At 43.7% G+C, this 25,739-nt stretch overlaps 1 protein-coding gene across 2 annotated transcripts; it reads right to left on the bottom strand.

The window, feature by feature from the left end:
* Positions 1–15,822: 15,822 nt before the first annotated feature.
* CTLA4 (cytotoxic T-lymphocyte associated protein 4) lies at positions 15,823–22,029 on the bottom strand. Of its 2 annotated transcripts, XM_010991752.3 has the most exons (4): positions 21,772–22,029; positions 18,868–19,215; positions 18,304–18,413; positions 15,823–17,024 (listed from the first exon to the last, which is right to left on the bottom strand). In XM_010991752.3, the coding sequence occupies exons 1-4, from the start codon at positions 21,878–21,880 to the stop codon at positions 16,920–16,922; spliced, it is 672 nt and encodes a 223-aa protein (XP_010990054.1). In that variant the 5' UTR covers positions 21,881–22,029; the 3' UTR covers positions 15,823–16,919. The 2 variants fall into 2 exon arrangements, with proteins under 2 accessions (XP_010990054.1, XP_064341135.1); XM_064485065.1 differs by lacking the exon at positions 18,304–18,413.
* Positions 22,030–25,739: the final 3,710 nt, after the last annotated feature.

Here is a 25,739-nt window from a genome sequence, read left to right on the forward strand (position 1 = left end):
CACATAACTTGCCTCTGCCTTTTTTTTTTTTTTTTTTTAATGGAGATAATGGGAATTGAACCCAGGACTTCAAGCATGTTAAGCATGCGCTCTACCACTGAGCTATTTCCCTCCCCTACCTCTGATCTTCTTTGCCTCAGAGGAAGACTGCACCAGAGAAAAAGGGCAGAACTACTCCCATTAGTCTTTCCACCTTTTGTTTAACAAAAGTCCTCATGGTAAGGGAGGCTCGAAAAGGAGCCTGAACTGAAAATTTCCCTCAGCCTCTAAAGAGACTCCCCCAGGGGTTAGCGGGAGAGAAGAGAGGTCAAGGAGCAGAGGGTACTCATACCTCACTCCCTGGAGGCACCACCTGGAAGGCAGCAAGATGGCACAGAAGGAAGGGAATGGCTGTAGGGCACACACAGGACAATAGGACCAGAGACAGCCTCACCCAAGACCCCCCGCCTAAGCTGCGTGTGGGTGTGACTGAGAGCCTCTATACCTGAAGAGTGAAGAAGACAAAAACAAAAAACAAACAAACAAAAAAAAACTGGACAGGTGTGGGAAGGCCTAACGACAGCCTACCCCAGAGTCTTAACATTGCACAAGATCCAGGAGTGTGACACAATCCTGGGGAGAGATGGGGAAACCCCAGAGGGGACTGAGGTTAAAGTTTCTTTCCGCTAGCTTAGCAGAATGCAGCTTGCAGTCAGAAATCAAAATCTGAAATTGAGTTACTAAAATAAAGAATATGAACTGAACTATTCATCATACCTCCCTAAAATTCTTACCTGCTCTACATCCATAGGGTGTTGTATTACCTTGCCTTGCATGGTCAACTCCTGTAGGAATCGATACTTCAAAATACTGGAGAATGCACAATACAGTTCATTAAATATTCCTTGAGAGCTAAGCATCCTTGAAATACCTAGAGCCGTGCGTGGCACACAGCAGCCTCTACGAATGTTGCTTGCTGGCTGGTTGTCTGAATGACCAGCATCCTTAATGAAACCCTGAAACAACTCCCTTCCTTTATTTTATTGTGCTGGTTTGAATACAGAGAGATAGAAAACTGTCTGAATTAGTAAAATGTGAGTTAATGTGAGTGGGCCCTTCATCATAGCTTTTATCAGCTCGATTTCCTCAGATGACTCCAAAGATCTAGCCTGCAAGAATTCCAGCCTCACTGGAGAGCTGACCCTGGAAGGCAGACAGCTGCTCTATGTGGTTTTACAAGGACTGCAAAGGCGTTAACAGTTTTGAAGCTCCAGGACCACTGTGAAATCTGGGATGCTGTGTTTTGAAGTGCGAAGTTCACCCTTGGCAGCTGTGCTGTGAACCAGCCACGGCCGGGTGTTAACTGTAATTGAAAATAGCCTTTCAACAGCCCTAGGGCCTCATTATTTTTAACTTTATAGTTCACATTGCTAAAAATATTCCTAAACCTCTCCCTTTTGATAATTTGGAAGAGGGGGTATTATACTAAGAAGGAGATGAATAATAACCACTTCCCCACTGGAAGGTCAGGATAATTCCTGGCGAAGGCATGGGACTCCCTCTGAACGGCAGCCTTACTGGATCCATCTAGCTGCAGAGGTCCACCCTGCTGGCTGAGACACGCTGCAGACGACAGCTTCTCCACCTCTTCTCACCTGAAAGTGACATGATTTCACATTTCACTTCAACAGTCACTGCTTAAAAGTACTGACTTAACCACCCACAAAGGCTGTTTTACTGCTTCCTTTTTCTTCAAAAAAAAAATTTTTTTAATGGGGCTTGGAAATTGAAATATTTAAAGAAAACAAAGGGAGAGATTATGATTTTAATCCCCAATCACAAATGACAGGATTGTCATCCTGGCTGTCATTTCAACATCAACCCTCGGCCTGATGAGAATGCCTTCCTGACGGAAGTGTTCAATCATAGCTATATTAAGCTCACTGCCCGGGTGATTTTATTGGTCACTGTACACCTTAAACCCAAAGCAGAAATAATGAAGGCGTGAGATCAACTTTTACTATCCACACCTAGCAGAAGGCCAAAGGTTCTGCAGACGCTAAATGACTAACAAGAATCTCTTGTCTGTTAAGTTTTCAAGACAGCAACTATCGAAGGAGAAGCCCCAGACCCAAGATTTTCTAACAAGTCAGAAACGGGAAGCTGGGTTATAGGGCAAGGACAGACATGTTCTCAGCCTACCCAGCCTAGATACCTTCCCCAAGCTTAGTTAGGGCACTTGAAATCAGCTATCCTGTCTCTGAAATACTCCCCTTTCCCTGAACACCTACATGGTCACACAGGTCTTAGCCGTCTGCAGGATGCCTGCTCCCCAGTTCTGACCTTAAAGATGAAGGTAATAAGAGTCCCTACTTCATCTTATGAAGATAAACTAAATAATTAAATATTAAGGGTTTAAAACTGACTTGGTGCACAACCAGCACTAAATACTTATAATTATTATCCCTGAAGATTTTGAAGAGTATTTTCTAAACACACACAAATACAAAGATATCACTTGCTGGTGTTACAGAAATGCCATTTTCAATGGATATAGCACGATTATTCTAGAACCTGGAGGTTAATTACATACTTTTTGTCAGGGTCATCTTTTAGTGGGCTGAGTCCACCATCTTTTTTCCCGAAGTTCCTTGGAGAGGGCAGACTTTGTGATCACCCGCCTCTCTTAGAGTTTCTTTATCACATAGTCAGTAAGAAACTCATAGGCATCCCACCCGAATCTAAGCTCAGACCCAGTGACCCAGAAGCCATCCCTCCATTCTCAGTCTAAGAAAGTCCTTCCTGCCAACTGGCCAGCAACAGGAGAGAATGTTGATTCTGCAGCTGGACAGAGACAGCTCCCAGCTCCTCAACCAGATGCATAATCAATGTAGAGGTGACTGAAGAATTTTCAGGTGTACTTCTACTGGTGGAAGCTGTCCTGGAATCTCAGAGCATGGTCAAATCTCAACAAAACTGACCACTACTCGTCTCCTGTCCTTCCTCTTTGCCCTCTTTTCTTATACTAGGACTTGAGGTCAAACAGATCACCAAGGGTTACGATAGCAGTGGATTTCTATAGCAAGGAGGCTATAATTTCTAGTCAAAAGTGGTTTTTAGGACAAACAGAAAATCTGTAAAGTTGGGGAAGATATCACGGTGCCATGGTAACTTCAAAAATCAAGCCTGTCCCTACTCAGAAGTGGCTGCTAAGACACTGAGTGGATCCCCCATAGGCTCCCAGTCCAGCTTTTCACAGACATCCAAGGGTTTCAGCCAACGGGCATCCCAATCCATTTCTGACAAACATTTGATAGTATTCTTTTAGTGTGACCTATCTCTATGCTTTCTTTGATCCTGAGATCACAGCAGTTCACCGTATAGCTCTGGGCTTGGACTAAATACAGTAGTTTAAGTTTGGAAATGTTTACTTAATTCTGACTTCTTAAGAAGCCACGAGTTACCAGATGATCTTCTCTTGCTGACTCCCCTCACCCCACTAGCCCTCATCTCAGTTCTCCTCTTCCATCTCACAAAATCTCACGCTTTTGCTGCTTCTCCATCCTTCCCAGCCCCAAACCTGTCTTAACGTAATGGCTGTTTGGAGGTAAATGATCAAATTCTCTGCAAGCTTCTTAAGGAGAAAGATGTTACCAAGAATATGTTTGTGCAACGTGTTCTTATCCAGCATGATGAATACTTGCTCTAGTAGCACCGTGCTCGGTACTACAGGAGATGCAGCAGAAATGGAAGGCATAGGCTTGACCTCAGGAAGCTTATAGTTATTAATCTCCTCTGGTGAACAGCACCTCCTGCTCTACTATGTTCTAAGAAAGTGGTCGGTTAGTAAACACCATGTGTGGAGAATGATGTCATGGTGTGATGCAGGCCAGTAAGTACACGCTAAATAAACTCCCTATTTTCCCAACCCCAGCCTGCAGAAGCATTAAGTACCTCTGATAATAGGTGGGTCTTTGAATGAGAAAAGCCATCGAATCATATGATGGGATCATTAAATGCATGTGTATACACAAATGAATTAGTGGCTTTTCTCTAGATCATGAATCTGAAGTCCTTTTGCTAACTCTTGGTAAGTTGGCCAAGTCCAGGCTGCGAGTCCTTTTTAAAAAAAAAAAAAAAAACTCACAGCTGTTTCTTGTGATTCATTAGGTGGCAAAATGCCAGTCTCCTGGTTCTATGCACCTATTGTTTAACTTGGCTGTGTTTTCAGCAGTCTGAATGGTGTTCTCTCAGATGGACAGTGTGTTTATTCATGTATCTGTAGCTGTCCTGTTATTAAAAATGTGTCTTTGAAACAGACTTATGAAGTCTGGAAGGAAGGAAAACACCTAGAAGAAAAAAAATTAAGCATTTATCTTTTTTTTTTCTTAAGGCTCTTTGTCCCCTATGCAAACATTAAACACATTGTTCTCAGAACATCTTTATGGAAGATTTAGTACCAAAGGAGTAGAAGATTATCCTGAGATTGAATAGAAGTGGACGAGCTTCTATTCCTATTGCTCGAACATCAATAGACCTTTGCAGGATGCCCCAGCCCTTATGGAGGACAGAATGATACTTCTGCTTGTCTTATAATGCTAAAAGTGGCAAAACACATCCTTCTGCTCAGAGAAAATGAATATTTTTGTTACCTTAATTTTTAGTAAAACATATCATTCAAGGTACCACTTTGCAGTGCAGGGAGCCTGTGATTTTGAATGGCAGTATGGTAGGAAATTGGAAAGAACTTCTTGATGGAATATGTCAACAGAGAAGAAGAGAAGGACACCTGAGTCCACCGAATAAGGATTCAACGTGGGAAAACTGAATGATGCTCTTGAGAGAAGATACTTTAGCTAAATGACTTCTTGGGTCCCTCCAAGACCTAGTGTTGAATGATTCCATAATAATGATGTGACTGTTTTTGAAAAGTATCACGGTGACCAGATTGGTCAAGGAGATTACGTGAAGGAAAATCTGAGTAATGAGTGAAGCTGCCTGTCAATCATAGAGGAATTCAATAGGTGAAACAGAAAGAGGTCTCTTGAGAAATGGTTGGCCACAGGGTGCAACACCTCATCAAGTTTCTTGTTGGTGAAACCCTCTTGCTTTGCTTAGAAGGGCTCATTTGCTGAGCTTTCACAGATGTAGAAATATGAAGTCAGCAGGTTGCAAAGCCAATTGGCAGTTTCAGTCGTATCACTTACAAGAAGAATTTGATAACCAATTCAGAAATGAATTGTGCTCCTTTCCTCTCTTGATTAGCAAGCCTCACCAGACCCATTCGGACTGTTCCACGTGTGTGGTCTCAAGAGTCTAGTTTGTTGTGGAGCTTATGTACTGAGTTCTTTCCAGAAAGCAAAGCTGAAGTTTGGCAGGGGGCAGGAGGTGGGGAGACGAAGGGGAGAGAGAAGGGTGTCTGTCTATTAAAAAATCACATGACTTTCTTTTCATTCAAAAATAAAAATTAGTGTCCTAGCAAGAAGGAACTAGGGATACAGCCCATGTTGAATAAATTTTACTTGCTTATTTGAAAACATATAGGACAATAATCATATGAATATTTATGTTCCTTATCAGATATATCACAGAGAGCACAATAAAAGGAACATAGATTGAGCAAATAAACATATCCTATAAGAAGATCTGGGCTAATATGACTTTGTTTCCTAAGTAAGTTAATTAACATCCCTAAACCCTGCCTTTCTCACCTCTAAGCCATGACCATCCTGGCACTACCTATTTCTTAGGGCAGCGATGATGATCAAAGAACTACCATTTCCTTTGACTACTTGCATTTCAGCAATGGACATGAAAGTGCTCTTTTAAAACAGAAGCATGTTCCTCAAATGGAAAGTGTTAGGAGAATTCAGGCCCAGAAAATTTAAATGGCTTACATGAAATTGTCAGTTAATTGGTGTTGGGTCTAGGACTTAAAGCTAGCTATCTTTATTTGTCCTCCAGCAGTATTTCTTCAGTAGACTGTCATCTCCAATGTTTCCTTGTGAACCAATTGTGAAACCAAGATTTCAATTTTAAAAGACCTGCTTTAGAAATAAGCACTACTCTCAGGAGCACCCAAAAGGAATTAAAAGAGTTTGACATCAGAATGCGGAACAGACCTGTTGGCAGAGTCCTCTTCTAACTAAAATGACTGAACATTCTACTTTGAAACGAATGTTTGGGAAACATGTAGACCCAGTGCTAGGTGGTCCTTCTATGAGTGACACACTCCTCCCCAGATCATCCACCAAGGTGGCATGTGGATTTCTGCCTGCTCTCTGGCCACCCCGCCCCTCCTCTGCCATTGGCCGCAAGCCAGGTCTGCTTCCAGCCCCTGCAGGGACTCTCTTCAAGGAATCTTGTGCTGGAGATTTGTTCTTAAAATTTGCAGAATTCTAGGAGACAGCTTATTCTTATAGCATTTCCCAGACAGTAGGTTGCAGGTCCATACCTAGTGGGTAAAGGCCCTCTAGTACTTTGAGGTTTCTCCTTATACTGATCTTAAGTTCATTCAGGGGTGATTACTGCTCCATTTTCATATTCAATCAGGTACTCCTTCTACTAGAGATATTTACTGAAAACCTACTCTGTACCAGTCACTGCTCAGTGTCCAAGTAATTAAAGTGGAAAAAATGAGCAGAGTGAAAAGACTACATTTTCATGACTCTGACACCACCAGTGACAAACCCATCCACAGCATACCAGTCCCTGTCCCCTGTAATTTACATCCAGGATTACACTCACAATTGGCCAAAATGCAACTCGCTCAACATAGTTCATTTCCAGGACACAGGGACTTGAGATATCCCTTCATATGAATGAAGACCACGCCTTCTTAATTCTACCTTCAGGCTCTTAACAGAGGGGAGAATGGAGGAAGGAAAGAAGAAATTGATCTTTGTAGAAGTCATTTTCCATGTTCACTCTAACTTTGGGTTTCTTTTCTCTTAGTTCTCTTCTAAGTTACTGAGCCAAATCAGATCACCACACCCTGGCCTGCTGTGTTCAGTGACAAGCAACTCTGGGAACACCTTGTAGCTCCTACAGATGACAGTGTGTATATCCCCCAGGTTTACTCCCTTTGAGCAACACCACGCACTGCTTTATGTATCCCTGAGTGGGGTTTGCTGATGTCCTTGCACACAGCCAGGCACCTATCATCGGACATTTCTATAATTTGGTTTTCCTCCTCAAGCACACTTCTCTACATGTTCTTAATTGAAACTCATCTTGTTTATGTCTGAAAACCTCTGCAGCTTATTAAGGTTGCTCTGAATTCTAACTATAGTTCTGCAGGTTTTCAGATCTAGAAGTGACCTTGAAGATAGCGAGTCTGACCAACGCCCTTACGCTATAGAGAAGGAAACGGAGATCCAGAGGCACAGAGGACATTTCCAAGTACATGTGATTTGTCTGTTAGGATCTCAGCACAAAACAGAATTTAACTCAGATGGTTCAACCGAAGAAACTTGAATAAAGGGATGACTTACAGAGGTGTGGACAGGGTTAAATGTAAATGATGGGTGCCGAGATTCCCTAGCAACCAGCAACAGCAGGAATTCTTTGCTTTCCCTAGAGCTTAAGGAAGAAGGGGAAAAAAATAATGGCCAGAACTCAGTGAGAGCAGGTAATGAGGAGAAGAAGCCACCCAAACAGAGCTGTAGTCAGGGAAGGACACAACAGCTGTCCTGAATGCTAATGTCAAGGCAGGGATGACTGGAAGAGATACGCCAATCACTGTCTCCTCCCGCCCCTCTCCTGCTGCTACTTTCCGTCCATCACTGATCGCCAGAGGGCAAGGCAGGTAATGTGGTCCATTCAGGTCAGCTTTCCCCACACCGTGAGAGCAGGAGAGCAGAGAGAATAGATCTGGAGGAGAATAACCAGTGGATACCGTGAATTCCAGCCTTAACGTGCATCTCCATTTCAACCAGTATCAGTTGCATTTCAAAGACTCTCTTTGTCTAACAAATATTTGCTGACGGGGACATGAAGGAAAGGTGAAAGAAAGGCAAACAGGAAAATGTAGAACTGGCCTGTGCCAGGCACTGTGCCAAAGTGCTTTAAGCACTCATGAAGGCATACTACAGTACTCTGTAGTAATAGACTTGCTGTGTACACTTACTGCACAGTACAGTGTTCAGCCCATGCCGGGCCCACGCTCAGCACTTTCTATACATCAACTTGTTCAATCTGCAACCTCGTCCTGCGGAGGAGGAAATGGAGGTGTGGAGTACAGAGCAGGATTGGCCCCAATCCCCTTGTTGCAGAAGCCATGCTTTATTTATTACTCCATACCACCTCCGTAAAGTAAAAGTCCCTTGAGGAATTCATTATGTATTTGGGGAGACAGTAATACTAATGCATGGGAACTTAATTATGAGAGGTAAACAATAGCAAATTATATCAAAAGAAAACAGCATAAGAATGAGCCCAGGGATGGGAGTTCAGCTGGGGCTGGAGCCATCAATGAGACCAGGGCGACTCTTAATGCCTAACGCAGAAACAGTGTCAGGCAGCTGCACACCCACTGGGACAGAGCCAGGAGCAGACCCAGGTCTCCCAGCTCTGAACAAGAACTTTTAGTCCCCCTGCCCTTGACAAGTCACTTTTCAGGGCTCCATGGATGTCTCCTTGGGGACAGGGTTCCAAAGTACAGATCTGGTTCCTCACCCCGCAAGACCTCGGGCGGTCAACTTGGCCAACCTCCTGCCTCAGCCAGGAAATATTGAAATCCTCTTTTTTCAAATGGGGCAATTCTTCTACACTCATTTTCTAGCTTTTGAGGAAAAGCCAGTGACCAGTATTTCTAAGGAACTGAACACAGACTTCTAAATCTATGCACAGGAAAACATTCAAACAATGGAATATAAGCCAGGTAAGACCAGCCTTGTCCATTATACATTTGTCTCAATTATCATCACTTTTGAATATAATTTAGAGTCTTGGAGGTGGGTGATTACATTTGCTTTCTTAACTGTCTCTTAGAAATATGAAATATTTAATAAGATTATTAATAGAGGTCTTATTGTTCAAGGACAAAACATATAATTTTCTTTTCATTTGCATATGCATTTTGACCTTGAAAGGATGAGACATTACATTTGGTTTTACGTTATTGCAGTGCGGTTTTTAATTAGGTTTCTGTTATGTTCTGCAAACAGAAAAACCAGCCTGCATCTAATTTAATACCTATAAATTTCCACAGATGGTCGCAGAATATCGTAGAGTCTAGTGGATAAAGATTTTGCCGCATGTTTTCCAATTCATGACTTAAATTTGTGTTTCTACCACATTCTTTTTTTGTTAAAAATTTCCATTGACTGTTTTGTTTCCAGAGAGTGTGATTATAAAATAATTCTCTCAGTTTCACTAGGCACAGAGACATCTGATTTGAAAAAAATTGTAGGTTAGGCAGCCAAGTTAGACAGAAATAGTTCAACTGCGACTGATGAAGGCAGGAGTGTTAGGACGGTTGTCACAAGTCAGGTTTCATCCTGCCTAATTTGATCCCAGTGTATATAATGCACCACAGAAGAAGGAAGTTTCTGAGCGTGGAGGCGGGGCTTCCACTTCCAGAGCAGCCATGAAATTCCGTCCGTCTGTGCTCACAAATTCAGCCTCAGTCTCCTCCTACCAAAGTCTGGGCCGACATGCTGAATGGTACAGCCTTGAGTGCAGAGTTTAAGGAAAGAGCACAGGTTTTGAAATCAGACTGACTTGAATCCAAATCCATCTCTGCCACTTATCATGATGAGAGCTTGGGCAAGTTCCTCAACAAAGGTAGAAAGAATACCTTCCCGTCTCGAGGTTGGACAGACAAATACAGGAAGGACTCTCCCACTGCCCACAGAGAGCTCCATCTAGAGAAGGCACTGGGCCATCAGCAATCGCTGACCCGGCAGAGGGGTAAGAGCTAAAAGAGGAAGGACCAAGTGTAGTGAGAGTAACCACGTGTGAGGGTTTAGGAGGAATTTACAAAGGGACGTTTGAGCTGGGTCCTGGAAAAGAAAGGAAGTAGTTACATTCCTGGGTTATCAAAGACACCTTGAATGCTATCTGTGAGTTATCACAGTTATATCTCTGACTCCTGGACACCTGTGTTGAAAAGGATTCTGAGGCTGTGTCTGGGATCAGTGGCCTTGCGGTTCATCTCAGAGCCAGTCTATGACAACATCTCCAGGCAAGGTCTCTAAGAGAATGTAATCTTCTCAACTTCTGAGGGTGACCTGGACTGTGGCCTCAGTTTACTTGTCCAGCATGCTAATTCTCACTGACACCCTTCCTAGCCTCCCTTTAAGGAGAGATACTATTCTCTGTACCCCCAGATGCCTGTGGGACTTCTAATATGAACCAACTGACCCACCAGAACATCAGTGGCCATTTGAATTTGGGTTTTCCTACCATATCATTTCCTGCCATGTTACCACCTGCCACCATAGATCTCCAGACAGTGCTGCTTGCCTGGATGGAGCCTGAACCCATCGTGAGTCTCTGATGCAGTCCATAGGAGGGGTGTCTGCCCAGAAGGAGCTAGCCCTTCAGCCAGCTGTGTTTCCCCAGCCCCCTGCCCCACCGCCTGATCCCCTGATTCTTTTCCTTCCCCACAAGCTGCTGTACATAAGGATTCATCAGGCCTGCCCCAAGCCAATCTGCAATGTGACCCAATGTAATGCACTCCCCCTGGCTCTGAATCCACGTCTACATCTAGGAAGGAAAATCCTGCTAACTCTTCTTTCTGTCATGAGCTCCTCGGGACACCAGGGCTGAGTGCTCCAGGAAGCCCACAAAGCAAACCCAGCTCCTCCTTCATATGGCAGCCCTTCTCATCTTGAACCTAGCCGTAGTGCCCTCTTGAACCAGTTCCTCCAGCACAAACGACAAACTCCATAAACACTCAAATTGGTGCAAGTACCATCCGCGCTACTCAGTTTTGCACAAGCTGAAAGCACTTGGCAGCTCCGTCGTGATGCTCCCAGACACTGCTCCCCCACAGTCAGCTTTCACCCCTGCACGCTCCGCACACACACCTGCCTCCATCACCACCCTTCCAGAGTGGAACCAGACCACTCCTGGTAGGAAAGGTGTTTTTCTGGTTTAGCCCCAATTGTTCCCACATTTTGACTTCTGGTAAAAATGACCTCTGCGTAGCTACCTTCATCACAGTCTCAGCCGGAAGGTGCCCTTGTTCTGACCTGGGCTTCTCTCAACCATCTGTGAGGTCTTGCTTGATAATTTTCTTCACAGAATACAAGTCCACTTCATTTGCTATTTGGAGGGGTCTTCAGGCCTCTGTCTTCTGTTTTTCTTTTTCTTTTCCCTCAAAGGGCCTCATTACTATTTTCCAGCACCCCTCAACCTCAACTCACAGACTCTCCCTTCTCTTTACCCCCCACCCTCTCAATCTTACCTTCTGTTCTAAGCTGATCATTATCCTTTTACAAGGGTCACACATATACATGCAAGGTACTTCCCACTGACTTCCACTGGTCATTACTTCTATTACCTCCAGCCTGTTGTAAATGGGGAATGACCCTCTTTGCAGGAAGTGCACTACAGGCTATGCAAGAGTCAAATCTTCCCACTGGCTGTAATGATGGTTTCCATTTTCTGCATCTCTCAGTGAGAAGCTATAATACCCAAGACCAGCCAGAAATGTTGCTGCATTGACTTCAGTGCCAGGGAATAAGAAATCAGCTGCTGCTCCAACTGTGGATTGCAACCCATGGTCCACTTTCAAATGTCTTCAACTTCCTGTTCTCTCTCTCTGGTGACAAGTCTCAGCTTCTGGAGCTAATCTCATAGTGAGCACCTTCAAAACAAAACAAAACAAAACAAAACAAAACAAAACAAAACAAAAACCTTGCAAAGCATTTGTTTTGAAACAGCTATTCAAAATAAAAATATTTGCTTATTCTGAAACCCACGTGTAACCCCCATGACACATGCCTTACTTCTCTAACACCTCAATCCCCATTGACTTTCCATTTTGCCCTTTTCTTTTTGCAGGCAGCCCCTAGATTTCAGATACGGTCATTTGAAAAGAGCATGGGCTTTGGAATTCAACATCAGTTCTAAACTTGACTCTGCCACTTTCTAGCTGTGTGGCACCGGGCAAGTAATAAAACCCCTTTGAACCACAGTTTCCTCATCTGTAAAGTGAGGATGATGTCAGTATCTCTTCTGCAGGGACCTTGTGAGAGTTACTTTAGCTACTGTATACCCATGTGGTGCTAAAGCTCCATGAGTTGGTTTCCTTTCCCTCTTCATTCAAAATAAGGAGCTCATGAATCGAATCCAGCATGGTGGCTTCCTCCATAAGAAAGCAAGCCTAGAGAATGCTAGTCTTCATTCACAAACCCAAGCTTCCTCTGCTTAAAGTCATGGTTAAAGATAACTTTGATGCTCCAGGGGCAAAAAGATGCTCCCAGGAGATTAAAGAAGATGTCTGAGTTGCAAGTTAACTACAAGGGAAGAAAGCAAGGCTCATTTTCAATAAGTTGAAGGAAATAAGTTAATAGCAGGATGACTCTAGCTTGGTCTAAAATATCATCAAGGTGAAGCAAGAAGTAAAAGGAAATGTTCTCAGAAAACTGTGGTTCGTGAGACGTCGTCTGCATTGCTTTCTAAAATTTGAAATCACCTCCTGAAATGTATTTCCTACAATTTTCCCCATAAAGAGCCCCCTCCTTTTGTTTAAATAGGTAATATCACTGTGTGTGACTAATATCATGTTTTTAAAAGACTGTTGGTTGCTATGGTAACCTGATGGTGTGTGATAAAAAGAAAGTGTGTATTGTTTCACTAGGTTTTTACGTGACTTCCAGCAATTGAGACCTGAGAGGCTTTCTCGTGCATGGGAGCCTTTGCTGGGACGGCTGGCAGAGGTGGTTCTGTCTTCTCCCCACAGCGGCATTCTTCTGCAGGATTGCTGAGGACAGGCTGGGTCACCTGAGGCCCTTTTGCTAGGGCCCTGAAAGGGTAAGGGAGAGAGAGAAAAGATGGAGCCATCATCAGGCAGGAAACAGTGGTGATGATCACGTCAAGGTTTAACTCAGCAGCGGGGGTGGAGATGAGAGGGAAAGCAGGTTTTCTGGAGGTAGCCTAGAGTGGTGGCATTGGCATTCCAGAAGCAGCCTGAAAAGGACAGTCCCTGGGCAGAAAGTCTCAAAGTGTCACCATAGCAGAGTCCAGATGTGAAAATCTACAGACCTGGCCTCTCAGCCTGGGTCAAGTCCTGCCTTACTTTCTGACCTTGGACAGGTTTCCTAATGTCTCTGAGCCTTGTTTTCTTCTAAAATGTGAAAATAATTTCCAAGGCCCCTTCTCCAGCCCTAATCATCTGTGATAGTAGAATCCTGAGTTAGACCAGGGCTTCTGAAAGTAAGATTCTCTAAGACTCAGTGAAGAATTAAAATCCCTCAGGCCCTGCCTCAGATCTTACAAAGGAGAAGCCCTGGATCTGAGGCACCTCAACCCACATTTTTTCTAAATGCTCCACATAATTATTGTGCACAGTCAATGTAAGAACAACTGTAACAGAGTCCACCCACGGAAGTCAAGATTTCCAAGAAGGACCAGAAAGTCAGACTCCTTGCCATGTGGACCAAAGTGAGTTGACCTCTAAGAAAAAATTTTAAAAGATAAATAATTGCTCCCTTTGCAGGATCCATTAGCCCCCAAGGATACTGAGCATCAATCTAACATGTGCCCAGGAGTGGGAACAGGAGCTGTTGTTAATACCAAAACAGCAGCCATGGTCTCGGACTGTTCCTGTCCAGAAACCCCTGGGGAGGGGTCTCCAGAACGCTTTTTATTCACACCACAATAAGGTACAAAATTTCCTGCTGATAGTACTGTCAGAGCGAACACACAGCATCCTGTTTTTGGGTTTGGGGTTTTTTTGTTTTTTTCTTTGGGCTGAATCTGGCAAACCTACCTACTAACGCCTATCCCAGCCTGTAGTCAAAGACACATAAAAGAGGAAGGAAAGGACCTTCCATCCCTCTCCACCAATAGAATGGGTCATCTTTCTGGTCTGAGTAAAGAAAATTGACCTGAGGTGAGGGGAAAAAATGTATAAAGTAAAACAAAGCTCTGAGGCACCTGAGTCATGGCTCTAACCAGGTGCAAAAGAGAAGGAAGCAAGAGGAGTAGCTTTCCAGAGAAAGCCATCTTCTCCTTTGCTTTGAGACCTCCCAAAACAATAACTTAAACTTATAAACTCTTAACCTTCCTACCTGGCTTCACTCCAATTAACAGCATAGTGAGATCAACAGTATGTAAGTTTGGATCCCAAACTTTTGCTCAGACACCCCCTTCCCCATATTTGCTCCCCCCACCTTTCAGGGGAACTCCAGGTCACAGTCTTTTTTGCCCATTTTCTTCTGCCATAGAAGAAACTTTTTTGAGCTAAAAAGTATCTCATTTTTTTCAAGATTGAGACTGAGTGAAGAGGGCAATGCTTAACTCAATGGTTAATGGTAGAATTTCAGATAATAATAGAGGAGATATTAAGCTTAAGTGAAATAGCCCATTGTCTAATGGTGTCTGAAAGATGCCCAAGAGATCCCTTGTCTAAGGCCCTCTCCGTCATTTAGATCCTCCATCAACTGTGGAGAAGGGTGATCTCTGTAAAGACATTTGAAGGAGCAGAAATGCTATTATTCTACCCACAGGGCTCCTAAACTGTGTGTTTCTTCATGGCTCTCAACCAAAGGCCAAGAAAGCCTAAGGTCTTCTACATGATAGGAGCTGGTTCTAGGTAAATGCTATTACCATATTTGGAAGACCTATTCCTTTTTATATAACAAGTCTTTCTGGAATGCTCATTATGTGCTATCTCATTTGTTTGTTAGTACTTGCTTGGAAAAAAAAGAGAGAGAGAGAGAGAGAGCTATAGTGAGCAAGAGAGAGAGAGATCTGCCTAAGCAGTGATTCTCAAAATTTGATGGGTATAAAAAGCACTGGGGAGCTGACTGGGAGAGCAGACTCCTGTCCCAGTTACCCAAAGATTCTGATTCAGTGCATCTGAGGGTCAGCACTTGAAGCAGCATTTTCAACAAGGACCCAGTTGGTTCAGCTCTACCTGGTCCCTGGCCACACTGAGAGTCCTTGCACAAGACGGTAACAGGAAGTAGAGGTCAAGAATAAGAAGCCCTGAGTGGAAACCAAGCAGGCTGAGGGTACACACTGGTTAACCAGGAATCACAGAAGGTACGTTTCCCTCCCATTTGTGAAAGAGTCCATCTGGAAGCCACAGGGGAAGCTCCCCTTACCACAGAAGCAGATCAAAATGGCTGACGGTTGACCAACACCAGAGTTGCCGTGGCAACTGTAATCAGTGCCCTAGCGGAGCTGAGAAAGCTCTGGGTACGAAAAAGGAGGTGAAGAACCTGTGCTAAAGAGAAGGCTGTGTGATTTATCAAGGGCTGCTAGAGCTGTGGTAGCCAGCTTCACAACCCAGACAGCAGAGAAGAAATCAGGACAGAGGACGTGATCCTCCCAAGAATGGCTTGTAGGTAAGAGCTGGTGGACAGCTGACTTGTGAAGCATTATTTGCCATTTCGGGGTTGTTTTTCAATTTGTTCCCAGTATTTCTAATATTGGAGACACAACCAGCTGCTGAATAGATCAATCAAAAATAAACTCTAACAGGGGGAGGTTGTAGCTCAGTGGAAAAGTGCATGCCTAGCATGCACGAGGTCCTGGGTTCAATCCCCAGTACCTCCATTAAAAATAAATAAATATACCTAATTACCGCCCCCCCAAAAAAACCCAACAACAACAACAAAAATAAATTCAAACACAATACTCAAATATGAGGAAGATAGAAACAGCTCTGGAAAACGACCACCACAAATTTTTATTTAATTAAAAATATTATACATGTTGTTGCATTTTCATGGAAAATATTGAGTTAAAAAACACCAACAGTGTTTGTTTTCAGAGATCTTCACACTCCGTTCTGCCTACTTGCTGCTTTTTTTTTTCTGTCTGTGGCATTAACCATGTGTAAGGAATCAGGGCCCTGTGGAATGAGAGCTTCCTTAAGATCCATACCTCCAAGACTTCTGAAATGAGCCTATTTCTCAACAACAGTGTTCTATTGAGTTAACTCAGATACCACCAGCCTTGGATTCCTTGCAAACCCGTGAAAAGAGCTGGTATAAAAACCCAAAGCACATGGCAACACCAATTCAGCCCAACATGTCTGCAAGCATTGGCTATGACCTTATCCAGTTTCCAAGCCAGTGACCTTGTACTCAACCTGGTGTATTAGTGTCCTGAGTCCCTCCAGAAAACTTCCCCTGAACCAGTGGTGGGAAGACACTGCCATATAGTGTTTATATTCAAACCATCAGCAAATACACAAAAGCACATGTGGCCCCCATGCACAATACTATCAGATAAAAAATACATATTGGTACAATACAACCTTTGGAATCACTGGCTAAAATATAGCCATGTGAGTCTTTTTTAAAATCATCACATAATTATATATTTCTTAAGAAAAATAATACAGCATAAAAATTTAACTTGAAAACATCATTTTAGCTATAAACTTCTCACATGTACATACAAGATGTGTACAGTGTCATCCTCTCCCTTACTTCATCCTTTGCTTTCTTTGGACTGTACCATTTCCTAACTTATGTCCTTGCTCCCACCTCATAATGCTGCATCCCCACATTGCTCCCAAGTGATGCTTTTGCTAAAATTGGATCAGATGTGTCAGAACCATCCCGGCTCTGTTTGCCTGGTCCTTTGCTTTCAATTGTAGTACACTTAATTTGGGTTCTGCATCCAGCTTTATAGTAAAGAGAGGTGAATCCCCCCAAATACACAAACAAACAAAAATAGCTGGAGAGCAAAAAGTTAGAATTGCCTCAGCTCTTCCAAACTGGAAAATAGTCTTTCTTCTTCATAATGGTCTCTCAATTGATGGGAATAAAATAAGGTTGAAATTGCTTTTCACATTCTGGCTCTGTTGGGGGCATTTTCACATAGACCCCTGTAGTAAGAGGGCTTCTTTTCTTTAGCTGCCAAACACAAAGAAGAATAGTCATTAGTATTGTGGAATATAGCAACCACTTCTAGCCATAATAAGACCCAACAAATATTGGGTTCCTCCCCTGTTGAAAAATAGATATTCACAACATACAAAATTATAAGCCCCAGGAGATTTTCTTGATTCAGTTATTAAAATTCATTTTGGGTAAATAACTCTGTGTGATTGACATAAAATAGAAATGATTTTCCCTGACAGGGAGACAGGAGAAAGGAACTTGGAGAAAGCTTTAGAAAGAACACCCACAATGCCTATAATAATTGACCAGATTCTGTCTGTTAGGGGATGAACTTGGTAAGATAATGAACTTCAGTTATCCTCTTTGAGAGCTGCATTTCTCATCTCCACTCCTGGTACACGTTTTATTACTTTTTCTCTGTCCACATTAGTTCCCAGTTTTTATCACCTCAGTAAATTGAAGTCTAGTCTGCTAGTCTGTGTGGCAGTTCGTAGCAAATGAGGTAGAAAGAAGCTACAGCAACAGAAGAGATTGAGTAGGGGAACTTGGAATAGAGTGTGTGGTGGGAGGGGAGGGGAAGGGGGAGGGAAAGAAGGGGGATGACTGAGGAAGGGGAGGGAGCAGTTTGTGACGGCAAAACCAGCCTTAGGCAAAGGGGTCTTCAAGAGACTGTCACAAAGAAATGATGACAGGAGACCTGATTCCTGCCTCTGTCTCTTCTACACCTTCTACACAACTGGGTTCTCATTTCCTGGGCTGGAGAGGAGGGTAAGACTTGCCAGCAGAGCAGACGGGGTAACAGGGAGCCCTGGGCTGGTGTTAACATCGACAGCGACAGCTTGGACCAGGAAGGCACATCTGAAGTGGCTTCCAGAGACAGCTTCCGGTGAAGTGGAGGGACATTAAGGGGAGAATAAAACCCACCCAGGTGGTCTTCTCCAGCAGCATTTTGCCCAACCTCATCTTGTGTTTCAGGGTTTTTAACTTCAGTACAATTGTCATGAAGACAGAGCAGAACAGCTGCCTGGGTTGTTCAAACGGTTACTCAGACTGAAACCCTGCTCAGAAGCACACAAACATTCAATGTCAAACACACTCATCTGACTTATTAGTCATCCCGAAACCTCAAAGGCCAGTGCCAAGGGTTCTAGTGTGTTCTGTACCACTATTTTTCCTCTTCTTCACTTATTGCCGCATCTCAAGAAAACTCAACCCAACGGCATCATTTGGTCAGTTGTTACCGCGAAAGGCATTCCCCCTGAGGATGGGGAGTGGTCAGCAGTGCACTCACCATTTTGCTCAAAGAGACCGCTGTGATGAGGAAGCTGTAAAAAAACAACCCCGAGCTGATTGATGCCAGGACCCAGAGGAGGAAGTCAGAATCCGGGCACGGCTCTGGATCTGTAGCAGAAAACAAAGCGGAGTGTCCCTGAGACTCCAGCTAAACTTTAGGGCCCTTCTTGCCCCGTGGGTGAGAAAAGGAAGAAGTCAGAGCTTCCAGACCTTGATGCCCACCCCTGAATAGAGTTGTGAGCCCCTAAGTAGGTCCTGGCTGTTGGGGTCCTTCCCCAGGAGGGTCAGATCGAAGGCCAAGGCCAAGTGTCATGCTCATTATCACTCCAGAGTGAGTGCCCCCGTCTGCCAGGAGGAAAAACATCTTCCCTGACTCAGTTTATTTTATAGTCAGAATGCCGTTTGTCTCTCCAACCACACTAAGCAGGACGCGAGAGAGCTCTTAAAGAGAATTCCCACAATCTTAAAAATGAATGACCTGAAATCAAGGAACAAAACTGCTTTCACACAAAGAAGAGACAGCAATGCAGAAGACGCCAGTCAGCGATGCAGCTTTGCTCACCAATGACATAAATCTGGGTTCCGTTGCCCAGGCCCACGTAGTAGGGCGGCGGGTACATGAGCTCCACCTTGCAGATGTAGAGCCCGGTGTCCATGGCCCTCAGCCCTTGGATGGTGAGGTTCACTTTGTTTCCACTGGAGGTGCCAGTGCAGGTGGAATCATCCAGGAAAGTCAGCTCGTCCTCCACCATGTACGTGGCGGCACAGACTTCGGTCATCTGGCTGCCCACCTGCCGCAGCACGGTCACCCGGACCTCGGCCTCTTTGCCTGAAGACCCATACTCACACTCAAAGCTGGCCACGCCTCGGCTGCTGGCCAGCACCACCGCGGGCTGGGCCACGTGCATGCCTAACACGGGAAAACCAAAGGGAGCTCTGTGAACCCGCGTTCGCCGACAGACACGTCCAGGCAAACCCTCAGGCCAGGAACAGTTGATCTCTGGTGCCCCCACTCCCGCCACCAGCTTCACCTGTCAGCCCTTCTCTCCTCCCTGCCCTGTCAACAAACCCATCACCCTCCCCATCCCTTCCCTTCTCCACCCACCCCAGCATCCCCTCCATCTCTCCACTGCCTTCCAGCTACTCTCCATATAGGTGCTTCCTTATTGGAAAACAGTTTCTTGAAGGCAGTTGGTTGTGGCAGGAAGGATATTGATGTAACAGACAGAAGGGCTGACTCTATCATGAGATATGTGACTTGGGGAAAGCCATGCCTCCCCTGTAGCCTTCATGCTTCCCTCACATGCAAAAGAGGGGGTTAGATCATATGCCATCGGAGTGCCTTCCAACTCTGGTATTCTGAGGCCATAACAGAACCGTAGGGCTATAACAAGTTATGGGGAAAACCTTGGAGGCTGAGGTATAGAATCTTGCCTGAGCCCCTCAAAGCGCACCTCAGAAAACTCTGCCTGCGTTTACCTGGCCCTGGACCTCTGTCACCCACGAAGAGCTAAGCCTTGGCTCACGGTGCCAGCCCCACCTCCCCGTGTTATTACAGAGTGAGGGATGCTGCTTGACGAAGGAAGCCACAGAGTAGAGGGCACCGGGTCGTTTCCTCTCTAGGCTGAGGCAACCCTGCTGTTAACTTCTGTGGGCTTCCCCTGCCACTGCCATCACCTCTTCTGCCACCCTCTCTCCTTCCTTAAACACCTTGTGTCCCTTTGTTCTTTTCCCTCCAGCTTCTACAGGATAAGGGAGGCCAGCTCTCTATACAAAAGGGCTCACATCATATAAAATATGGTGGCCTCATGACAAACTCCCCTCCTGTAACTAACTTGGCCCCTCTCTAGTCAATCAGTCATACAAGTGACACTCAAAACTTGGATTGAATCATGTCACTCATTCTCTTTGAACCCTTTCATGCCTTACATGTCACTGATTGCATCCGATCCCAACTTACCACCCCAGTCTGAGTGGACACCACTTTCCAGAATACCTCTTCCTGTGGATAAATCACTTTATACTAAAACACTAGTCCTTCCCCACAGCCCACCGCACCTGTACTGGACAACCTGTGTCCTCCGAAGAGAGGACAATATTGCAGCAGCCATTGCCATGATTAATCCAGCAGCCATGGTCGGCTAGACAACATTCTTCTTCCCAACCCTCATCTATGTCTATCAGGGATGCCCTCTGAGCCTCCTTCGTACTGTTATAACTCCATCACACCACTTAATCAAGTTCTGCCCTATATTACAATGTTTTGTGCATTAGTCATTATATCCTGCTCATTTGTGATGTTGACGCTAAGCCTAAAGAAAACCAAGCTTCCTGCCCTCCGCTAGGCAAGCTCCCAGTTACCACCACGAAGTCTGGTCACACTTGATTTTCCAATGTCCACCGTTGGGAGGATCCCAGTTACAAATTGAGATAAATTTTCTAAAAAGTAAATTTGACTCTTTCTAAGGGTATTTAACCTTTACAAGTTCAAAACATGTCAAATAAGAAAATGTATATGAAGATTATTGATCCAGTAGACATTAAATCATCAAATATCTTTTGAGCACCTATTTTGTATAAACCACATGGTTTCTTAACCGGGAAGGTCTAGAGAGAGAAAAGGTTAAAATTCAGTGGAACTGCTCCTCATTTTATGCCACATAACAAACCTGGTATCAACCTCTAAAGAGCTTTACTTCATCTGAACACTGGGGAATCAGCACTTGAAGTCCAAAGATAGGTCAGGCAGCTAAGTATCTTATGCCAAAGAGACCTGTCTTTTTATTACTTTCTTTCTTTCTTTTGTTCTTTCGTTCTTTCGTTCGTTCTGTCATTCTTTTTTCCTCCCTTCCCTTTTTTTTTTTTAAATTTCAAACAGCTTTCATTTTTAAAACTAATTAACTAACTAGGTTACAGAGTTCATTAAGAAGACTTAAAATCTGGATTGAGTAAAGAAGGCTGAAATTCTAAATAAGCTGGCTAATTCATTTATAAAATTGAATTACAGGACCTTAAAACCTTCAATTGGGTAGGAAGGAAACTTCCCATAATTTTCTTAAATCAATGTTCTTTAAAAAGGGAAATCTTGAGCCAACCATGATTCCAAGCCCAAATGTATTTAGAACCGTGGGTATCTTTTCTTTCTTAAATCACTTGACTTTACAGGATTTCCTTCCAATCTTGTAGAATCGCCTGAAATCGCTCATGTTTCTCAAACCAACTCGCGTGTATTCACGAAGCGCCCCCTCCATGCCCGGCACCTGCTCTGAGCCATGTCTCTGCTGATTTGCTGCTGCCAGCTGTCCCCTGCCTGCCTTGGAATACAGAGCTGCCCAAGCTAGGAGATTGGAGTCTTACCCTGAGCTTCTGGCTTTGCTATAAATCACTGCCCTTGACTGCTAAAAGAAATGAAACCCAGGTGGGAGAAACACCTCCTCCAACTTCATGCTCCAAAATCCTCACTCACCTTTGGAGAAGACAGGGATGAAGAGAAGAGAAAACAGGGCAGTGCAGGGCCAGGTCCCAGAAGCCAGGTCCAGCCGAGCCCCATGGCTCCGGAATCCAAACCAAACCATGGCTTTATGGGAGCGGTGTTCTGATCTTCAGGAAGCAGAGCGAAAACTTTCAGGATCCTGAAGCTTTGAAATGTGTTTGAACCCACACAGAATCAAGGACTTTATATAGCTGGCTTTGATCCCAGGTATGTACTACACATGTGCACACAGAGGAGGCACCTGAATAGAAAGCCTTTTTGTTTTGGTTTTACGAGAAAGGAAGCCGTGGGTTTAGCTGTTACGTCGAAAAGATAACCTCAAACACTCAAAGTAAAACTGAGCAAAACAAGCCAATCCATGGATGGAAAATGCACTCAATTAGAAACTGAAGCTTCTTGTTCACTTTGAGGATAAGTGGAGACTTGGAGAATTTCCTGGAGTGCAGGAGTCCCCCTAGGACCCAATTTTATCCAGTTATCCAGTCATCTTTTGCCACCCAGTGTACTTCATGGACACCCCCCAAAACTGCTAAGCTGCTGGCTCTCTGAGCCCTTGTGATAAAGACAGAATTAGTCTGGACATCAGTAATAAAAGCTCTTCATTCCACCTGTTAGGCACTATTCTTGGCATGCTTTGCAAAAAAAAAGTTTATTTTATTTATTTATTTTTTTAATGGAGTTACTGGGGCTCAAACCCAGGACCTCGTGGGGGCTAGGCATGTGCTATACTACTGAGCTACACTCACCCACCCAAGAATTAATTTCTCCTAACTCCATTTAGCATTTTATTAAGGGAAAATACCAAAATCCTAAGAAATAAATTGATCTGCCTTTGGTTTTGCAGATTAGGAAAAAATTCAGGTATTCTTGAAAGCCTTGACTCAACAAAGATAAAACAGAGTTGGAGAAGTCCAGAAAAATTCAACCAAAATGATCCAAGAGATTAAAACCTTCTACAAGAGGATAGACTTTTTTTTTTCTAACAGAAACTTTTCAAGTAGAAAATCTAATAACTGAGGTTAAAATATGATTGAAGTTCTTAAATTTTTGAAAGTTGTAGACGAACAAATGTTTATCCTATAAGAAAATATTAAGCATTGGGGACTCCCCCTACTTTAAAAATGGAGAGTTTTCATCTATTTCAGTGATGAAAGAAACATTTATTGAGAACTTATGATATGCCAGAAATTGTGTGCACATAAAATTGAATGATGCGAAGACAAAAATATAGTTAATGCTGTAAAAGACTTCTAGAAGCCTGGCATGCAACAGATAGTTACTTCATGGAGTATGGCCAGGCAGTTCTGCATGGAGTGTGGAGTGCCGAATGGAATATGTCACCCGTCGTGGTTTCCAGTGTCCAAGCACCTCAGTCCTGCAGACCGTGGGCCTGATGCCTCCCTTCTCAGCCTGTCTTCCAGCACTCCCTCACATGCCCCCTTCCTCTGCTTGTCATTTCTCCAGCACACCTCTTTCAGGTTTCATCACCTTTACCAACACTGTTCCTACTGCCTTTTTCCTTCTATGGCTTTGTTTTACCCTCCTCATCCTCCAGGAGTTAGCTAAGGTGTCAGCTCCTCCAGAAAGCTTCTTCCAACCTGCCTCTTCTCTATACTCCCTAAGAACCATTCATAAGCCGTCAACCTCCAGCTGAAATGCCAGCAGGCAAGCACAACCTAATGGACACTTACCAAAGGCCAGATCCCAGTCTGGGCACAAGAGATACAAAAGAGAAGCACGTATGTTCCTACTCTTGAGAAGAACCCACAGCAGTCGCAGGGCAGAGAGCTAAACGCGTGATGATGATATGGTGAATAAATGCTAGAACTGAAGTCTTGCACAAGCCATAAAGGAATAGAGGACATTGATTTGGCCTGTGGAAGTCAGAGAGGGCTTCTCAGAGGAAGTAAACCCTGAGCTTATTATTCAGGACAGGGCAAGAGGTGGGTATTCGGACAGAAAGGACAGCATGGGGCAAGGCTGGCAGGGACATAAAGCATTCATCACAGCCAGAGAACAAGCCTAGTATGGGGATCACCAGTAGGTGGAAGCTGTGGTTCTGAGCCGTAAAGGCCAACGCACCTGTAAGGAGCAAAGAAGCATGATTAAGTTCATGTTCTAGGGAAATTCCCCTTTGTGCAGGAGGAGGAAGGGTAGGGAGGACGCGTTCAAGAAGGACAAAGATAGAACCAGGAAAATCAAGAAGGAGACTACTGCAATGCCCCAGGTAATAAGGAATTGGCACACTTTTTCTGTAAAGTGTTGGACAGTAAATACATTGGGCTTTGCAGGCCATAAAGAATGGTCTCTGTTGCCACTAGTCACCTGTGCTGTGGAAGGTGAGAGCAACCATGAAAAATAAGTAAATGGCCACATCTCTGTTCCAATAAAACATTTTTAATGTAAATCACACCTCAAATTTTAAAAAAAATTATTTACAAAAGCAGGTGGAGGCTGGATTTGGCCTGCAGGCCATGGTTTGCCAACTCCTGGCCTAAATTAAGGCAAGACAGCAGTGGTAACAAAGCCCCTAGGGGACTAATCCACAAGCAGTGAGTGGATGGACAGGTTTAGGATGACACCAGCTTCATGGCATGGGAGGCTGTAGTGCTGCCAAAAACTGCTCAAATGTTTGCCAAGTTTTAACTCATTCAAGTCTCAAAACAACCCTAAAGGCAAGGATTATTGTTTCCCAATTTATGAAGGACAAAAACTAAAGCACTGAAAGTTAAGGAGACTTATCCAGTCTCCCATGTTTAGTAGTGGAGCTGGGATTTGAAAGCAATGATGCTGTTAATCACTACACTAAAACAAAGGCTTTGAAGTCAAAGAGAACTAGATTTGAATCCTAGCATGGAGACTTGCTGTTAATCTGGGGCTGAGAGCCCAGCAACTTCCAGGAAATAGCCTCAATGCTATTGCAAGAGTTAAATGAGATAATGCATGTAACACGTATAAAAGACCTCTTATGGTAGCTGGCTACTCAGTAAATGGTCACTGAAAAAAAAGGTGTAATGGAATGGAATAGAAAATATAAGAAGAGCAGATCAGGAAGTGAAGATGATGAGCTCCATTTAGGCGAACTGAGTTTAAGGAATCCACAGATGGTAAGGTGGAGAGACTCAAAAGCAATTGCCAATGTGGATGTGGAGCACAGGAGAAAGTTCTGAGCTAAAGATATACGTTTAGGCAACTATGAAGCCACAGGTGAAAATTTCACAGGGCCAAGTCACATAATGAGCACACTTACAAACATTTTAATATATAAATGAATGAAAACAGTTTAACTCAAAGAGAGATGAGGGTTGTAATCAAAACTTGTAAAGAAGTCTTACTGGGTCCCTTAATTATAGTTTTATGAAATTATTTCTGCCAAACAATGGTTGTAAAAACCACTGGGTGAAAGGATGTTGGTGAAAAATTTACCTCCACATATATTATCCTATAGATGACTTAATAATTACAAAGGGGAGAAAATAATGGATAAATCTAACAGACACTGCCTTAACCAAGTGATGAAACTGAAGTTCACCCTTGATGGGCCATTCTAACATCATGTCCAGATACAATGCCCTGAGAAGAACACAACACCTCTGTAGTATTATTGCCAAAATTGCTTAACATGAATCTAATTGTGAAAAAACAACTAGAAAAATCCACATTGGGAGCATTCTGCAAAACAACTGGCCTTCGATACTGGCCTTTGATTCCTCAAATATGTTATTTATCATGAAAGAGTAAAAAATAAAAAACCAGAAAAGCTATTGTAGATTAAAGGAGACTGAGATATGATGACAAAATCCAGTATGTGATCCTTGATTGAAAAAAACTAAAAGGACATCATGAGACACTTGGGCAAATTTGAATGTAGACTGTATTTAATAATAGCATTGCATTAATGTTAAATTTACTAGGTGTTATTGTATTGGGGTTATGTAGGG

The sequence above is a fragment of the Camelus dromedarius genome, chromosome 4 (genome assembly GCF_036321535.1).
Source record: "Camelus dromedarius isolate mCamDro1 chromosome 4, mCamDro1.pat, whole genome shotgun sequence".
Lineage (NCBI taxonomy): Eukaryota > Metazoa > Chordata > Mammalia > Artiodactyla > Camelidae > Camelus > Camelus dromedarius.